Here is an 18172-nt window from a genome sequence, read left to right on the forward strand (position 1 = left end):
AATTAAGATTTTGATTTGCCAAGTCCGCCAAATTGTAAATATTTTTTAATAATTTTGATTTTTAAATATAAATTCAAGCTAAATTGGTTGAGTATTAGGTTTCGGTTTAAAAAACTGATAATAAACAAAATTGAACCAAATCAAAAATTACATATACATATGTTTCATTATTAATTTGATGTACTTCTTCTATTTTAGATGGAGTTTTGATCTAAATTAAGATGAAAAATAAATATGGATTTGAATCTCTGGACCCTTTTACAATTTTCTTTCTCTCATCATACGGTTATAATAATATAATTTGAAATAAGTTGCAATAATATGATTTAAATAAAGCTCTAAAACAACTTATTAAAATAATATCATTTAAGTTTTGTAGACTACAATATTTAATATAGGCCTTTTGGATTCAACTTGAATAAAATGAACCAAATTAAAGCTAACGGATTAGGTAAGTTATTGTTATTAAATTGAATCAAATCAAATGGTTCAATTCTTTCTATAATTTCAACTAGTTGAATGCTTGGTTTGATTTGATTTTAACATGAGACTTGAAATAAATGTCCAAAAGCTAGATTTTTCAATTTTCAATTTTTAAAAGAGAAAAATAATGACTTTGAATAAAGTAATGGTTGGAGATGTATTGAGATTCTTTGGTCCTTGCACTAGAGTGGGGATGAGGATATGTAATGGTGAAGAAAAAAGGGACTCATCACTAGTATTGTTTTCACATTGGAAAGGCTTGTAATTGGAAGCCCATGTAGGGTAGGTGATGACATCCCCAAATTTATCATTACTTCCATCCATCATGCCCATTTTAAAAAGTTAAATCTACTATTTGATTATTTTATTCCATCTCAATTTACCTTTTTTTTTTTAATAAAAAATATTCTATAGTTTTTTATACAGCCATTTTAGAGAGCTTATTCAACAGAATCTATTACTCAAATAAGAAGAATGTTACATAGTAATGTATGTATATCTAATAAAAATTAATTAATATATTAATGAAAATTAGGAACCAATTCAAGTTGTTGACTAATAATCAATCCACCATTGAACAAAAAATATGCCTCAAGTCCAACTAATTGGATCATAACTTATGCTAATGTGTTATAATTATAAAATTTCGTAGTTATATAAATTAAATTCAACCATTTTCAAAGTGTCATTAACTTGTCTATGATAAAAATGGGTAAAAGGACCATAAATAAAGATTCACATGGGATCATACTACGGTTAGGATTGAAATTCACATTAGGATTGAAACCATCAATTAGAATATTGGAGGGTTTTGGATCAAAATAAATCTTATTAAACGATTTATCAATTTCATTACTCTTTTTTCTAAAAAAAAAAAGAATGAATGTGTAAAAGTCAATATCATCGGAAATTCATAATGTTATATAAAAAACATGAATATTGCTGGTTATTCTCAAATTAGTATATATCAGCATAAGAGTTTTAATAAATTAGAGACTTTTATCAAGCGTCTCAATTCAACTATGTGGTGACAATGAGATAGATATTTTTTTGGGGGTGTACCGAGTTGGACAAGTTTGAAAAATAAGAAAAGTATAAACTAGTTAAGGATAAGTATGAAAATATATATATATTTTTTTGGATGTGAGTCGGGTTTGGATATTTCTCTACCCCACCCAATTACATGTATAATTAAATAAAAAATAATTTAGTTAAATTCTTTTTCACTTGCATAGAATAAAAGATAAACCTTCCCATTAGACAACCCTCGTCTTACCCTAGCCCAAGAATCTTGGCCCAAATAGGCCCAAATCCGGCCCACAAAAGCCCAAATCTCCCTCAAAGAGATTCCCTTCCATGTGAACTGAAAGCCGTAAAATTCACAAAAATGACGACTCCAACAGACCTCTCAGATTACTCACCATCCGCTACCATAACCCCCTTCGACTGCCCGGTTCCCTTGCTCCGCGGACCGGTTCCGGCCAGTCCGTCCGACGACCCATCGGCAGGTCCGTTCGTTCTTGCATTCCGAGACTCTCGAGCCTGGAGATCCGCCTTCAAAGCCTGCGAATCCAAAATCATCGAGCAGTGCGAGGCCGGAGCAAGGATCGGGTGTGCCGTCAGCGCATCGAGCAAGTGTGGACCGCCCTGGTGGTGGGCTCTGATTGGCCGAAGCCCTCCGAGCCTGGCGGAGAGGGAAGAGTGCGAAGAGCGTGAAATGGCGGCCTGTGTTGCGGCTTCCAAGGAGAAGTGTGTGAAGTTTGCTAAGGACAAGTGTTTGGGTCCGTTCAGAGATGCGAGAATTGCGGTGAATGGGAGGGATTTGACGAGGAAGAAGAAGAGGGAAGCAGTGGAGTTGATTTTTTGGGCTTCCATGGGTGGGAGAAGAAATTCAATTGGATTGGAGAATTTGGGGTCTTGGGTTTTGTCGAAATGCAAACTTGGAGAGACCAACTACAGGGGAAGTGATTTACTGGATACTCAAAATGTTGAAAATTCCTTGTGTTTGAGGTGAATTGTTGGGAAAGAACAAGGGTTTTGTGGCGTTTTGGATTTTTGTTTGAGGTGAATTGTTGGTAATGGAACATGGGTTCTGTGGCATTTGATATTTTTCATTTTTTGGTTTTTTGTGGGGGTCAAGAAGTAGAGAAGAATGATTTCTTTCAGCTGGTTTGGGGGCATTGGGGATTGGTGAATGAAAAGAAGGTGATGAAGAAAGGGGATTTCAGAGTTCATTACTGGGTTTTAAGGACTGGTACAGTTGGAATGAAAAATTATAGAGGAAGTGATTTAGTAGGCTGTGAAAGCTGAGAAGGGGGTGGGGGCGGGTGTGTTCAAGGAGTAGAAAAGAATGATTCCTTTTAGCTGGTTGGGGGGCATTGGGGATTGGTGAGTGAAAGGAAGGTGATGAAGAAAGGGATTTCATAGTTGATTATTGGGTTTTGTTGGATGGGATTATGAGGTTTAGTTTTAAGTGGGGTTGTTGGAACTGTATGGTTGGGGTGGCAAATTATAGAGGAAATGATTTAGTTGGCTGTTATACTGGTGCTGTGTCTAATGGGTTCTGTGGCATTGGGTTTTTTTTCTTTCTTTCTCGTTCCTTTATTTTTTTGGGGTCAAGAAGTGGAGAAGAATGATTGCTTTGGCTGGTTTGGGGGTATTGAGGATAGGTGAGTGAAAGGAAGGTGATGAAGAAAGGGATTTCATAGTTGATTATTGGGTTTTGTTGGATGGGATTATGAGGTTTAGTTTTAAGTGGGGTTCTTGGAACTGCATGGTTGAGGTGACAAATTATAGAGGAAGTGATCTAGTAGTTGGCTGTGATACTAGTGCTGTGAATGCTGAGAATTCCTCTAATGGGTTCTGTGGCATTGGTTTTTTTTTTCTTTCTTTCTTGTTCCTTTATTTTTTTGGGGTCAAGAAGTGGAGAAGAATGATTGCTTTGGCTGGTTTGGGGGCATTGTGGATGGGTGAGTGAAAGGAAGGTGATGAAGAAAGGGATTTCATAGTTGATTATTGGGTTTTGTTTGATAGATTGTGAGATTTATTTTTAAGTGGGATTCTTGGAAATGTATGGTTGGGGTGACAAATCATAGAGGAAGTGATTTGGTAGGCTGTAATACTAATACTTTGAATGCTGAGAATTCTTCCAATGGGATCAATGGCAATGGGTCAAGGTCTGAAGTATTGAGAAGTGGGGCATATGTAATTTTGCAATGGGTTCAAACTATTAAAATTTGGGTTGAAAGAATGTTGAGGAAGACATGGATTTGGCATTTGGGTTGTCTGGTACAAGAATCAGTTCATGAGAATGGTTTCAAAGCTGGTTTTATGCTTGAAGAATTGATGAACTAGGGCTTGTTGGTCTCTTAAACTCAGAGGTGTTGAAGTTTTTGGCATCTTTCATGAAGTTTTCTTCTGAAATTAGCATCAAAATAGAAAAGAAAACAACCAGACTTATCGATATTGGATGACTGGATATGCAGTTTGAACAGCTCCATCCCTTTGATAGAATCTTAAATATAGAAATTTGGCAAAACCCCATTAGTATAGCATTGTGGGACTCCTTGGGATGAGGTAGAGCTTGCCATTTCTTGGCTTAAGGAGTTGGAAATAATGAATTTGTGGCTGGTTTGATCCTTGAAGATTGGTGAATTTTTGGACTGAGATCAGCTTGAGGAAGGATGATAGATTGCTAGAATGTTGGAAGAGAATGTAAGGTATGATTTCTCTCCTACAATTTATGCTATAGGCTTTCCATTAATTTTAGTATTGCTTTCTTGAGTTTGGTGCTTATTTTTTATTTTGAGAGCCTATCATTGAAATTTTGTATGTTCTAACCAAATAGGCATTCTTTTAGGGTTGTGGCTGGTTTGAGGCCTTGAAGATTGGTGAATTTTTGGACTGAGATCAGCTTGAGGAAGGATGACAGATTGCTAGAATGTTGGAAGAGGATGTAAGGTATGATTTCTCTCTTACAATTTATGCTGTAGACCTTTCATTAATTTTAGTATTGCTTACTTGAGTTTGGTGCTTATTTTTTATTTTGAGAGCCTATCATTGAAATTTTGTATGTGTCTTCTAACCAAATAGGCATTCTTTTAGGGTTGCATTCCTTTAGTCAAATTTGATGACATACAATTGATAAAAGAGAAATATGAGAATATGGGTGATTTGGAACTGTTCTTAAAAACTGTGTTCCTTTCTTTAGAATATAAAACAGTTTTCTAATTTCAAAAACACAATTGACAAATTTTGGATTGAAAACGGTTATTTTGAAAATCTGCTCTGATAACAGGGATGGCTTTTTAGAACGAATTCAAGGTGCTTTCAGTTGTTCAGTTATTTATTTTTATCCATTTTGTGTAGAAAATTTTGAGAAACAATTGGTAACATGAAAAATAGGCAAACAACTTTTACATCGTACAATTGTATAGTATTTTTCAAACCTAATTTCAAAGTCTGTTTGACAGTCATTCTATGAAGTGCTTCAAATTTTTTCAAGTATTAGAAATATTAGTAACACTTTTTAAAATCACTATCATATATAATTTTAGAGCCTGTTTGGTAGTGATTCTAAGAAGCGTTTCTAATATTAGAAACGTTTCTTAAAATCATTGTCAAACACATTCTTATTCTTGAAAATAAATAAAAATGATTTTTACTAACGGTTTTTAAAAACTGATTTTTTTATAAGTGTTTTTGAAAGTTTTATCCAACACCTATATTTTTTTGGTTGAACTTGGGCAGAGGTGCATTAGAATCTAAGTTCCTATTTAGCAACTATTTTTTATTTTTTATTTTTTTATTTTTTATGGATAGTTTTATGTTTCCAAAACAAAAAAAATAGGAAAACACATTTAATAACCAAAAAATAAAAAATAATTTTTTGTTCTTAAAATCAAAGTATTTTTAGATAAAACCTTTTAACCGTATTCACTTGTATATTGAGAGTTGATTTAAAAAATAATTATTTTAAAAAACAGTTTTTGAAAATTGGTTTTTGATATTTTATAGAATAAAAGTATGTTTGGGAAGTTGAAATATTTTTAACATGTTTTCTATGTTTTCAAATATGCTTTAAAAAATAACTTTTATATGTAAAACTTTATTTTATTTTTAAATTATTCTTTGTATTTGAATAATTATTTTTCTAAACAGTCCTCCTAAAACAAGTAAATATAAGTGAAAATAATTAAAATATGTTATCTGAAAATAACTTGTTTGCTGTTCCGGATTGATAAACGAGCTTGTTTGGGAGTGATTGTGGTTAAAGTAATTTTATGTGTAGAATTTTATTAGTATCACTTTTGTTTGGATAGCTTTAGTTTTGGAAGAATAACTTATTAATTGATTGTATTTTGTAAGAAAGAGGTATCAAGCATTATGCTTTTAGCTTCTTTTCAAATCACTCTCCCAGACGGACTTTTACTTTTAGTTTACTTAGGATGAGGCTTTGGTTAAGGAGTAGCATTCCAATGAGTCCAAACCCAGTCGGAGATTGATTACTTGGTTAGCTGGCTTGGAAACCTCTTCAACAGGTGTTTAAGGGTCAACATATTGAATGCCTGCACTCTTTGTCAAAATCTCTCTCTAGAAATGTTGGGTTTCAACTTTCAACATGGGGTTGTTGGTTACGGGCTTTACATCCACAGTATTTGGTGGGTTGGGCCAAGTTTTGGCCAACCCAAAGTCAATATGTTTGGCACGAGGCCTAACACAAACTTTGACCTAACGCGTAAGTTTGGGGCATGTCACACATCTTCATCTGTCGCCCCCAAAATCATGGTTGTCTTGAATAAGGACGAAAATTTCGGTAAATATCATGATATATCCCCGATATGTGATATATCGGGAGGCATGAAAAGGTGATTTTTCAAATCGCCAATATTTCTCAATATTTCGGGGGCGGGATCACACCGAACCTAACCCAACACAAATTCCCTAAACATTGTCACGATAATTTTCATTATAGTGTTTTTAATATTATTAATATATTAATTAAATGTTAAAAAATATTTACATATATCATCTGTTATTTTATATCATTTAATACAGTTAAATTAAATAAATCATAATTTTTATAATAAATATATTATAAAATTAGATATATTATAATCAAATATCACAATATTATTGTGGAATATATATTTGATGTAATCTAATAATAAGTACATCTATAAAATTCATGTTTTTTTTTATAGATGTGCACGATATTACTATCAAATATGATAAATTATAATATATATATAACAATTTTAAAATGTTTATTATACTTCTAATTTTATTTTTAAGAGGTTTTATATATATATGTTTTTTTTTTTTTACATTTCCATGATTTTTTTTTATCAATTTTAGATCCATCAATATTTTTGTTAAAATATTCGTTCATATATATTCGAAATCGAAGTATCGATATATGATTATCGATATTTTCATTCTTGATCTTGAACAACCTCATACCTTGAGGCTATGTGCGGTTTATGACAAATGTTATGAAAAGAAAAAACAAATGTTAAAGAAAATAGTATTTACATATTTGGTTTTATATTAAAAAATTATGTATATATAATTAAAATTAGTTAAAAATTTATGTATTAAAAAATTATTTAATCATAAAGTAAAATAAGTGAAATATTTTTTAAAAAGTATATAAAATAATTTATTGATTTTAATTATTAATTTTTTTTTCCCTCAAGTTTAAATTCTCAATCATCGCAGATAGACACAAATCAAGGGGTGAAAAAGATTCATGAGGTAGGACTGATCTTTAAATGCCCTTGGCTGACCAAAAACACTTGAAGACTCGTTCAAGTGTTCATTCCATTCATCATCTCTCTTTAATCCTATCCACTTACACAATCGCTTTCAGGTTTCAAATCCTACGCTCCAATGGATTTGGAACCACTTTTCCAAACAACCCAAAAAACACGACGCAAGTTGTATAAAAAAAAGAGTTGATAATGGATTAGGAGTAGAGGCCGATTACAGACAGATCGTGGAGCTTGAAAAGAGTAGAAAATTCCATCGTGATCCTTCCAGCCCACCACTACATCATCATCTTCCCAATAGTCAAAGGCCATTATCCCCCATCAAAGAAACTCCAGCAAGTATCAATCTTATTCTACCTCACTCCCCGTTTTTTCGTGGATTCTGACGTGAAGTATTTTCCCATTGGAAGTTGGAACTATTGTTTGAAATCACAGAGGTTTGAGTCTGAAAACAGTATGATTTAAGCGAAATTCCGTGTGCAGTGGTGGTTGGCTGTTTACCAAAACTTTAGAAATTTAGTTAAAGCATTAGTGCATTAGTTTGACTATCGCGGGAGATGCCTGACTTTAAGATTATGTTTGGTTTCAGAGAGTATAAGGAAGGAAAAAGAGAGAAGATAGATTATGTTTGGTTAGGAAAAAGGTGGGAGAAAGAAAATAAAAGAAAGTAGGAGGAAAGAAAAAAATAAGATTAATAAAAAATTAGATTTAAAATTAATAAATTATTTATATATATATATATATATATATATATATATATATATATATATATAAATTTATTTTACTTATTTTTTTTTAATTATATAAAATTTTAATTATATTATATATATGTTTTTTCGTATTTTTTTTTTAGTGAAATCAAGTATGAAAAAATTGCATTTCTTAATATTTTTTTTAATACTTTCTCTAAACTGAATATAATTTAAAGAAAATGACTTTTTTTTTATATAAAAAGTATATAAAGAAAATCAAATATAATTAAAATTAGTTAAAGAGATGATTTTGTCATTAAATTATTAAATGGTATGCAAAATATCTATTTAAATAATTAATAATATAACAAGAAATTTTATGTCTATGGGATTGATTTTATGATTTTGTTGAAATAAAAAGCGAAGACTTGATTTTCTAGAGCATAAAATAATAAATTATTTTAAAATTAAAGCTAAAAAAATCAAAAGTTATCCACCGACTTCATATGATTTTTTTAAGACCAAGTCTTCAGCAACAACGATGAAAAATAGTAGTCTCAATCAAACACCCGGTAGTAGCAAAATTTTGATTTGTAAACAAAAGGTTACTTGTTTGACCGGGTGGTGGGAAAATGACGTGTTTGGGCCGAAATCGTTGTATATCAATTGAGGCAGTTACTCGGAAGTTTCATAGCTGATATGAATCATTAATTTAATTGTCAGACAGAAATAGACTTTTTATCTTTTCCAGTTGTGCATCAAACCACCACGTATTTTCCTCCCTGCAATTAACTTTATGTCCTTTTGTCTTTGTCTATGTCTGTGAAATGTCTTTTCCATTTGTCCTTAAATACGTGCCTAGAAAATGGACCCAAGAAGCCAAATCATTGACTGATTTATGATACTTTGAAGCTTTTTATTGGGTCCAATTTATTTTATAGCTCGTAAAAGATCTTATTTGTAGATGTTTTGAAATGAGGGGCAATCGGCGCTTTTCATAATACTGATTTTTTTTTCAGTACCCAATTATAAATGATCAAAGGGTAACGGTTTCGTTGTTTCATGCCTTATTTTTATTTCTATTTTTTTACCTTAAACCTCGCATCTTTTTCTTTGTTGTTGCTTTCCTCGCCGGCGGTAACGTGGGGGAACGTGGGCACTAAAGGAGCATTGACGGGGCGTGGAGTCTTTCCTTGTCCTATTCCCTATATGAAGTGCGGAACACGACACTTGAAACTAAAAACAATCAAATTTGGTTTAAAAAACCATGTGGCGCCATGCGAGGAAGACTCTGTCCTTATAGTCGTCGTCGCATGCCCGCGATTTGATGCTTTCCGCCATTTAAAATGGCCCCGCCACTGACGCAACGTTGGCCGGACGGTCTAGACCAGGGGGCGCGTACGGACACACAGACGTTCAACTCCCCTTGCCACATGCTAAGACATTGAAATCTCTATTTACCCATTTTTTAATCTTTCGCCCGAGGAACAAGAAAAACGAGGCAATGTGTCTTGCAGCACACGAGTCAAAAAAAGCCTTTGGGTAAAGTTGTGAACACGGGTGTAAATATTCTAAGATATTGAATCAGTATCACATGAACTTTAAAATTGAGGCGCTGAGATATATGACTTAATTTGAACTGTTAAATAAAGATATATCAAAAGCGAAAAGGACTATTATTATGAGGGTAAAGGCAAGAGGATATGTTTTACCACAGGCTTAAAAGTGGTACAGTGATACTGCAATAGGTTGTTTTCATGACTCATTATATATGTATAACCGACGTAAGTCGGCACAAGGGGAAACCGCGTCTCCCATGTTTTGGGGAGAGCCAGTTACTTGCCGACTAAAACTAACTTATGCAAACACCCTTGATTCAGACAAACTATTTCAATGTTGATTGGGGTGTGAGTAATCAATTTAGGATATGGACGGTAGAAAGCTGGCATGCGGGAGCTAATTTATTTGAGGGTAGGCACGGATTCTCTGTCAAAAAGACTGTGACAAGTTAATTGGGTTGGTAGATTGGGATTCACACCAGGCTAGCCTATACCCAGTTGTTACGAAGTGGGAATCTACCACCAAGCTTCCTCACCGCCTAAGTTGTGGCTTATAAGAAGCAGGCACGGGCTTAGCAATCAGAATGAAATTCTTTCAGTCAACCTAACTTATTTTTCTCCACCCACCTTCCTCTATCACCTATCCCTCCGCTCCTTTCTCTTCCTCTTCAAAACCATGTCCACCACAATCACAGGCAGCTATTTTCCGCATTATGATTGTGGCACAATCATCCTCAATGTGAGCGCTGCCACATTCACCAAAGCCCAAAAGAGGTGGCGGGTTGCCTATGTTGCCATCTGCTCTTTCCGGGTCCTGCTTTCTCTCTCCAAACAGAATGTAATGAGGCGAAAGGCCACCAGTACTGCTTTACTGCACTCTCATTTAACTGTTGATATCCAGCCACCCACTTCCTATCATCATGATGATCAAAGCGACGTTGTCCCTAACCCTGATTTACCCGACTTAGTCCCTAAACCTCACTCACCTGACTTAGTCTCTAACCATGCGTTACCTGACATCAATACAAAGCTTACAGAGATGGTGAAGGAGAAAGACCTGATTGCTCTTCGGGGTTTTGGAGGAGTAGAAGGTGTCGCAGCCACTCTTTTGATCGACCCTCAGCATGGAATCCTGGGAAACGAGGATGATGTTCGCAGGAGACGAGACAAGTTTGGTTCCAACACTTATTACAAGCCACCCCCAAAAGGGCTCTTCTATTTTGTTGTGGATGCTTTCAAGGATACCACAATTCTCATATTGCTGGTCTGTGCTGCACTTTCTCTTGGCTTCGGCATCAAAGAACATGGACCACAGGAAGGTTGGTACGAGGGTGGAAGTATATTTGTGGCTGTCTTCCTTGTTATCTCTGTAGCTGCACTTAGTAATTTCAGACAGGAGAGACAATTCGACAAGTTATCCAAGATTAGTAACAATATAAAAATTGATGTTGCAAGAGATGGAAGAAGACAAGAAATCTCTATTTTCGATATTGTAGTTGGAGATGTGGTCTTTCTAAATATTGGAGATCAAATACCAGCTGATGGACTGTTCTTAGAAGGGCATTCCATGGAAGTGGATGAGTCGAGCATGACAGGAGAGAGCGACCATGTGGAAGTTGATCGTGAGAGGAACCCATTCCTGTTTTCTGGTTCAAAGGTGGCAGATGGATATGCTCGAATGCTCGTGACGTCAGTGGGGATGAACACTGCATGGGGTGAGATGATGAGTTCAATATCGCGTGATACTAATGAACGAACCCCATTACAAGCAAGGCTCGACAAATTAACCTCATCTATCGGAAAGGTTGGTCTTGCAGTTGCTTTCCTAGTTCTTGTAGTCTTATTAATACGTTACTTTACGGGGCATACGAAAGATGAGAATGGGCAAAGGGAATATAATGGTAGCGATAAAGACATAAATGATGTGTTGAATTCAGTTGTGAATATTGTAGCAGCTGCAGTTACCATTATTGTAGTGGCTATTCCTGAGGGTTTGCCATTAGCTGTAACCCTCACACTAGCTTACTCTATGAAAAGAATGATGGCTGATCACGCAATGGTTAGGAAACTTTCAGCCTGTGAAACAATGGGCTCAGCTACTATTATTTGTACCGATAAAACGGGCACCTTGACAATGAATCAGATGAAAGTGACCAAGTTTTGGCTTGGCCAAGAGGAGATGGGAGAAATTCCTTCTAATGCAATTACTCCATGCATTCTTGAATTGTTCCGTCAAGGAGTCGGGTTAAATACAACGGGTAGCGTTTACAGACCTGCTTCAGGAGCTGTCTTTGAGTTTTCTGGTAGTCCAACTGAGAAAGCAATTCTCTCTTGGGCTGTCCAGGAATTGGGCATGGATGTGGAGCAATTGAAGCAAACTTATAGCATCCTCCACGTTGAAACTTTCAATTCTGAAAAGAAAAGAAGTGGGGTTTCAATGAGGAAGAATGCCGATAATACCATCCATGTGCACTGGAAAGGAGCTGCTGAGATGGTACTACAAATGTGTTCAAATTACTACGAGACTAGTGGGACTATAAAGTCTATGGATGAAGATTCAAGGATGCAATTAGAGAAAATAATTCAAGGCATGGCAGCTAGTAGCCTGCGGTGCATTGCTTTTGCTTATAAGCAAATTTCAGAAGCGGAAATAGAATACAATGATGATGGGAGGGCCCACCAAAAGCTAAATGAAAACGGATTAACCTTGCTAGGTATAGTTGGGCTCAAGGACCCATGTCGGCCAGGGGTCAAGAGAGCCGTGGAAATTTGTAAATCTGCAGGAGTGGAAATCAAAATGATCACGGGGGACAATGTTTTCACAGCTAAAGCTATAGCCACAGAATGTGGGATACTTGGGTCTGATGATACAGAACATAAGGGAGCAGTGGTAGAAGGGGTCGAATTCCGAAACTACACCCACGAAGAGAGAATGCAGAAGATTGATAAAATTCGTGTGATGGCAAGGTCCTCACCCTTTGACAAGCTTTTGATGGTACAGTGCTTGAAGCAAAAAGGTGAGGTGGTTGCAGTTACAGGGGATGGCACAAATGATGCACCTGCTTTAAAGGAAGCTGATATAGGACTCTCCATGGGCATTCAAGGTACTGAGGTGGCCAAGGAGAGTTCGGATATTGTTATCTTGGATGACAATTTCACTTCTGTTGCCACGGTGTTGAGGTGGGGTCGATGTGTTTACAACAATATCCAGAAATTCATCCAATTTCAACTCACCGTGAATGTTGCGGCTCTTGTGATTAACTTTATTTCAGCAGTTTCTGCAGGCGAAGTTCCCCTCACAGCTGTTCAACTGTTGTGGGTAAACCTAATTATGGACACATTGGGAGCTTTGGCTCTTGCTACAGATCGGCCCACCAATGAACTGATGCAGAGACCACCCGTTGGTCGCACTGAACCCCTCATAACCAATGTTATGTGGAGGAACCTTCTGGCTCAAGCTCTATACCAAATAGCCGTCCTCTTGACCTTACAGTTCAAGGGTGAGTCCATCTTTAATGTGGATGAGAAGGTGAATGATACTCTAATTTTCAACACTTTTGTCCTTTGCCAAGTTTTTAATGAGTTCAATGCAAGGAAGTTGGAGAAGCAGAACGTATTCAAGGGCATTCACAAGAACAAGTTGTTTCTTGGGATTGTGGGATTTACAATTGTTCTTCAGGTTGTGATGGTGGAGTTCCTAAAGAAATTTGCAGATACAGTGAATTTGAATGGGTTGCAATGGGCAATTTGCATTGCAATTGCAGCTGTATCATGGCCAATTGGTTGGATTGTGAAGTTCATACCTGTTTCAGACACACCATTCCTCAGTTACATCAAGTGGGCAGGACAAGCATTCGGAAGGATTCTACACCTATCATATCTCTCTTTCTCCAGTCTTGGAAGGGGCTGTGTGAAAAGGTGAGGCTCTGAGCATGACGCAAGCAATGCTAGGCCTACTTTTAGTGGCCAAAGCTTCATAATCTGGATGGAGTACTGCATTCATCCAGATTATGAAGCTTTGGCCACTAAAAAGAGGCATAACTTTGCTCATGCACTGGGCATGAATGGACCTGAAGGATTGGTATTTAACAGAGGAGCATTGAGATATACCCACCAACCTGTGCATGGAACAACTAAAACTTGATAGAGCATGAAAACATGAGGTCGTCTTATGACTTAAGTTAGGGTGTAGGCAAGCATATTTTGAGGCTCAAACTTGCATTAAGGTCTCTTATCTTTTCTGATGTATCATAGTCATAGTGTATTGTTTTATCTCATTGTAGATGTATGCATGGTTTGGCTTATACATTAAATACATTAAAAAACAGGTCACATTTGCTGTCTGCTGCTGCATTGAGTGAAATCTACAATCCACAAACAACCTTCCAGCAATTAAATATGAGGGTATAGCAGAGAATTGCGACATAGCTGAAATTAGGAATTAATAAAAGAGTCTAGTGTCTATACACTTTCTTTAGATTTATTCAATGACTGAAAACTGAAAACAATTCATTACAAGAGTATTTATATCAGAGCAACAGCCACCTAACAATCTCAGCCATTGATTACTCCTTAAACTTAATAATCCTAACATTTACACATTATAATATAATAAAGTATTATATGATTCTCAAAGGGCTACTTAAAAGGACCAGGAGCCTAAATACAATCTATAAAGGCTCAATTAAGCATAAGACAGCAAACTAAACAAAAAGATAATTAAAAGATGTATTTCTGGAGATAAAGATAAGCTTACTAGCAGACCTTTTGTTAATAGGCAAACAAAAATGATATTAACAGAATCAATCAAAAAAGAGGACTGACCTGCTTTGCTTTGGTAAGCCTGTTAGGTGCTCCTGCATCACAAACTTGACAGCATGGGGACTAGGGGAAGTTTTCATTACTTGATCCAGGAAGACTTTTGAACTCATCCCTTTGGTAGCATTTTATGACAAAGCGCTGAGGACGCTATGGGAATGATTGTAAAACCACTTTATAGTTTTAAAACCAATAAGTATATCAACTTTTTATGAATATTTCATATAAACTGAGGTCAAAGTCCTGCCTCATTAGTGATTTTATGGGCCCAACCTGAAAATCAAGCCAGATACCCTAAATGAAAAAGCTACCATAAAACCACTCTATAGTTTTAAAAACCACAACATATTAATTTTTTATGGCTGTTTCATAGAAACCGGGGTCAAAGTCCTTCCTCATTACTCACTAGTGCTTTTTTGGGCCCAACTTGAAAATGCAAACCAGATACCCTAAATGAAAAAGATTCTGTAAAACCACTCTATAGTTATAAAACCACATATATATAATTTTTTATGACTCTTTCATAGAAACTGAGGTCAAAGTCCTTCTTTAAAAAAAAAAAAAGAAAAAAAAAAAGACAACAACAACAACAACAACTAAATGACAAAAAATAAGTACAAACTTTTAAGCCTATTACACCTTGAGACAAGGTTCAAGTTCATTTTTAAGATTATATAAAAAAAAAGGGCACATGTAAACAAAGCTTTAGATGAGAAAGAAAATAAAACTCAGAATGACAAAAACATAAATCATACTAAATTGTGCCCTTGAGGCCTAGCTCGAGTGGTAAAGGGATGGGGAGGGTTTTTGGAAGGTTCCAGGTTCAAGTCCCAATTGGGACAAAAACTTACCCATAAAAAAAAATCATACTAAATTGTAATCACATATTAGAATCAGAGGAAGGATGGGCTTTTCTACAATCTTGAGCCTAGAGACATAGGAAACTTACACACCCTTTTCCAGGAATAACAACTATCATAGCAAACCAATTGCAGGTGGCTCGACAGTAGAAATGTATGTGTAAGTCAGAGAATCTGGACCATAAACTAATGATTATCCTACTGTTATCATCTAGGTTCCTTTCATGATTGGACTACTAATGTCAAGGAAAAAATGTAAATGTAGAAACAGAAACCCTTAATAGCATCCTTGAACACATTGAATTCTGCATAATTGGAGTACTTTTAATAGCTTATATAGAAGTACAGACCAAATAAACATTTATAACCATGAGTATAATAGCATTATGCATTAAAATTGTAAAGGAAATATGGTGAACAACCTAAATCCAGTGTCTACACAAGCAGATGATCAGGAAAGCTGAATCAAACAGTGAGCCAACTCCCCAAGACAACGTCTATGCATTGGCTCTAGAAAGGGAATCTTGAACATGGCAAACACAAATTTCTTGATATAACTGACAAATCATGTTCATAGTGAATATCAACAAGATAAATAACTGAGACCAAGCATAGGAAACGAATGAACTCAATTGTCAATCAATAGAAGGATAATAGCAATCCAACCTCAATTGCAAGTCAGTCAATAGAAGGATAATAGCAATCCGACCTCTATTGTAATGATTTTCCTTCCACAATCACCTGCAAACCAATAATCTAGGGTAAACAGCAGAAATTAACCAATGCACATAAATACTGAAGCAAAGTTCCTAATTCACAACAGTACTTGCCTTATCAAAACTTCAAGAATATAATATCCATTCCATCACAACCATAAGCACATTAGTCCCTCTTGGAAAAAAGGGATGCCAAGTTCCCAGTTTGTATACATAAAACTAATCAATTTCAAACAAATACAAGAAAAAAGAATATTAAGAAACAGCCCAGCAATAAGGAAAGAATTCAACAAGACTAAGTTCCCAATACATGCTTTAAACATATAGCAATTTCACTGAATAAAACACTTTCAAATCTTCTATAGCCTCAATTGCGTTAGAATCCAACAAATTCACATTTTGAATTCAATGAACAGGCCATCATAGCTCATTCTCTTTAATACAATTGTTACCAAAACCATGAACAATTTAAATCAACAACCTCCACATTGTGGGTGGGCACCCTTCAGTTTACATTAGTTTTTATCCACTCCGAGAACTAAACCAAATTGGTTGGTTTTAATTAAATTGGAACAAATTAAAACTGATACATTTATTGAACCAAATTGATTCAACTTAACATCGGTCTCATTAATTCGACATGGGGCAAAGTTTGGTCCATACATTTTCTTTTCATATTTGTCATAAAATCCAAAGGATCAGTATTATCACATTATACTCTAGAATAGTATACATTTTCACTTCACATTTGTCATAGAATCCAAATTAAGAAGCGCACCATTTAAAAGAACCGCATTTAAAAAAAAAAACCAACTTGAATTGTTCGATTTCTTCGGATTGATCGGTTTTTGATTATTTATTTATTTTATTTTTTTTTGTTCAAACCTACTCCATAGTCATACTTGACAATATCACTGTATCGACTGGAAATTGAATCCAGGGTTTATACAGCAAAAGGCCGAGCGACTCAAGATCCACCAAAATCCGAGTATTAAGAATTGGGTTTTGGATAGCAAATTAGTAGATAGCAAAGAATCAAATTACCATCATCCTCATACATTCAAGAATAGATTTAATTCTATGTGTGTGAAAATATAAAAAATTTCAGGGAAAAATCCACAAATATGAATCTCATAATCAAAATTAACAGAAAAAAGGATAAGAAAAGAAAATTGAAAACTTTAACAAGACAGACTCACCAAGCAATTCATTTGGTACGATTTCGTCATCGAAGAGACAGTAATCTGTGGCTTTGGATGGGTTCCGAGGAGCTTCGATTCCAAAACCCTGCATTTCAAAGAGAACGAAAAACCGCGTCGTTTTTACGCTCTGGGTCCCGCGAGACTCGAAAGTTTTAGGTGAAGAGAAGCCGGAGGGTGAAGTGCACAGCAGATTGCTTCGGTTCGAAGCAATTCATAATTAACTTACAACGCTGCGTTTTGGTTTCTCCGTTTCCTCGTCTGACGTGTCAAAATTAATGTATGTTCTCCGTTTCTCACTTTTCGGGCTAAAACTAGGATGCACCTTTCTCCGTTATGTAGTTGGTACTAGGATAGAATGGAAATCAATTAAAAATGATAAAAATAATGAAAAATGATTAGTTAAGCAATAATCCCATTGTTTTTTCAATTAATTTTTTTTTGAAAAAGAATGATTAAAATATCAAAACAAACAAATAATAGAATAAGAAAATAAAGAAGAAAAAAAGAGAAAAACAATCTTTTTTTATAAATGGTTCAGCAATCCGCCTATGTCCAATCTCGCTCATCTTCTAATCAAATGAGGGTTTCATTAATCACTAAGACTTTAAAGTCAAAGTTTTCAATCTTCTTACACTTGCATTCATTGGTTCTAATGGATATTACAATCCCTTCAAGTTTTTTACTAACTTAAGTTGATTTTGCTAAGGAGTTTGGATTGCTTTGTTTCCTAACCTTAGAGCTTTTACGTGCATGCATCTATTTTAAGTTGTTTTAGATCTAACGCAGTAGAAAATTATAACTATAAAAACCAAAATAGATATTAGATCTAAAGGTTAAAACTCTTACCCACAATTTGGATGTTCCTAAATAATTTCTAAGCTGATGAAGATGTTGAAAAATGTCGTAGCACTCATATATCCCTTGTTCTTCCACTCAATCTCTCTTGACATGGGTCTAGGCACAAGAAAAGTTTTCCTTGAGATTGACTAGGGTTTCTCATAGGTAGCTTTTTGGAAAACAAAGGCAAAAGTTTGAATCTTTAGCCCCTAAATGGGTTTATATAGGACTCTTT

General features: G+C 35.2%; 2 protein-coding genes and 1 long non-coding RNA gene across 3 annotated transcripts; 2 read left to right on the forward strand and 1 right to left on the reverse strand.

Moving 5' to 3' along the window:
• Positions 1-1836: 1836 nt before the first annotated feature.
• On the forward strand, positions 1837-4246 carry LOC132254052 (uncharacterized LOC116803646). Its single transcript, XM_059737792.1, has one exon. The coding sequence runs from the start codon at positions 1871-1873 to the stop codon at positions 2495-2497; it is 627 nt and encodes a 208-aa protein (XP_059593775.1). The 5' UTR covers positions 1837-1870; the 3' UTR covers positions 2498-4246.
• LOC100259561 (calcium-transporting ATPase 12, plasma membrane-type) lies at positions 4089-13847 on the forward strand. The gene is made up of 3 exons (XM_002274751.4): positions 4089-4202; positions 4343-4443; positions 9111-13847. The coding sequence occupies exon 3, from the start codon at positions 10181-10183 to the stop codon at positions 13424-13426; it is 3246 nt and encodes a 1081-aa protein (XP_002274787.1). The 5' UTR covers positions 4089-4202; positions 4343-4443; positions 9111-10180; the 3' UTR covers positions 13427-13847.
• A 126-nt stretch (positions 13848-13973) lies between these two features.
• Positions 13974-17513, reverse strand: LOC104878081 (uncharacterized). The gene is made up of 2 exons (XR_785010.3): positions 17098-17513; positions 13974-15923 (listed from the first exon to the last, which is right to left on the reverse strand). It is a non-coding gene; the product is annotated as an uncharacterized LOC104878081 (long non-coding RNA).
• Between the last annotated feature and the right edge of the window lie 659 nt (positions 17514-18172).

This window comes from Vitis vinifera, chromosome 7, assembly GCF_030704535.1.
Source record: "Vitis vinifera cultivar Pinot Noir 40024 chromosome 7, ASM3070453v1".
NCBI lineage: Eukaryota > Viridiplantae > Streptophyta > Magnoliopsida > Vitales > Vitaceae > Vitis > Vitis vinifera.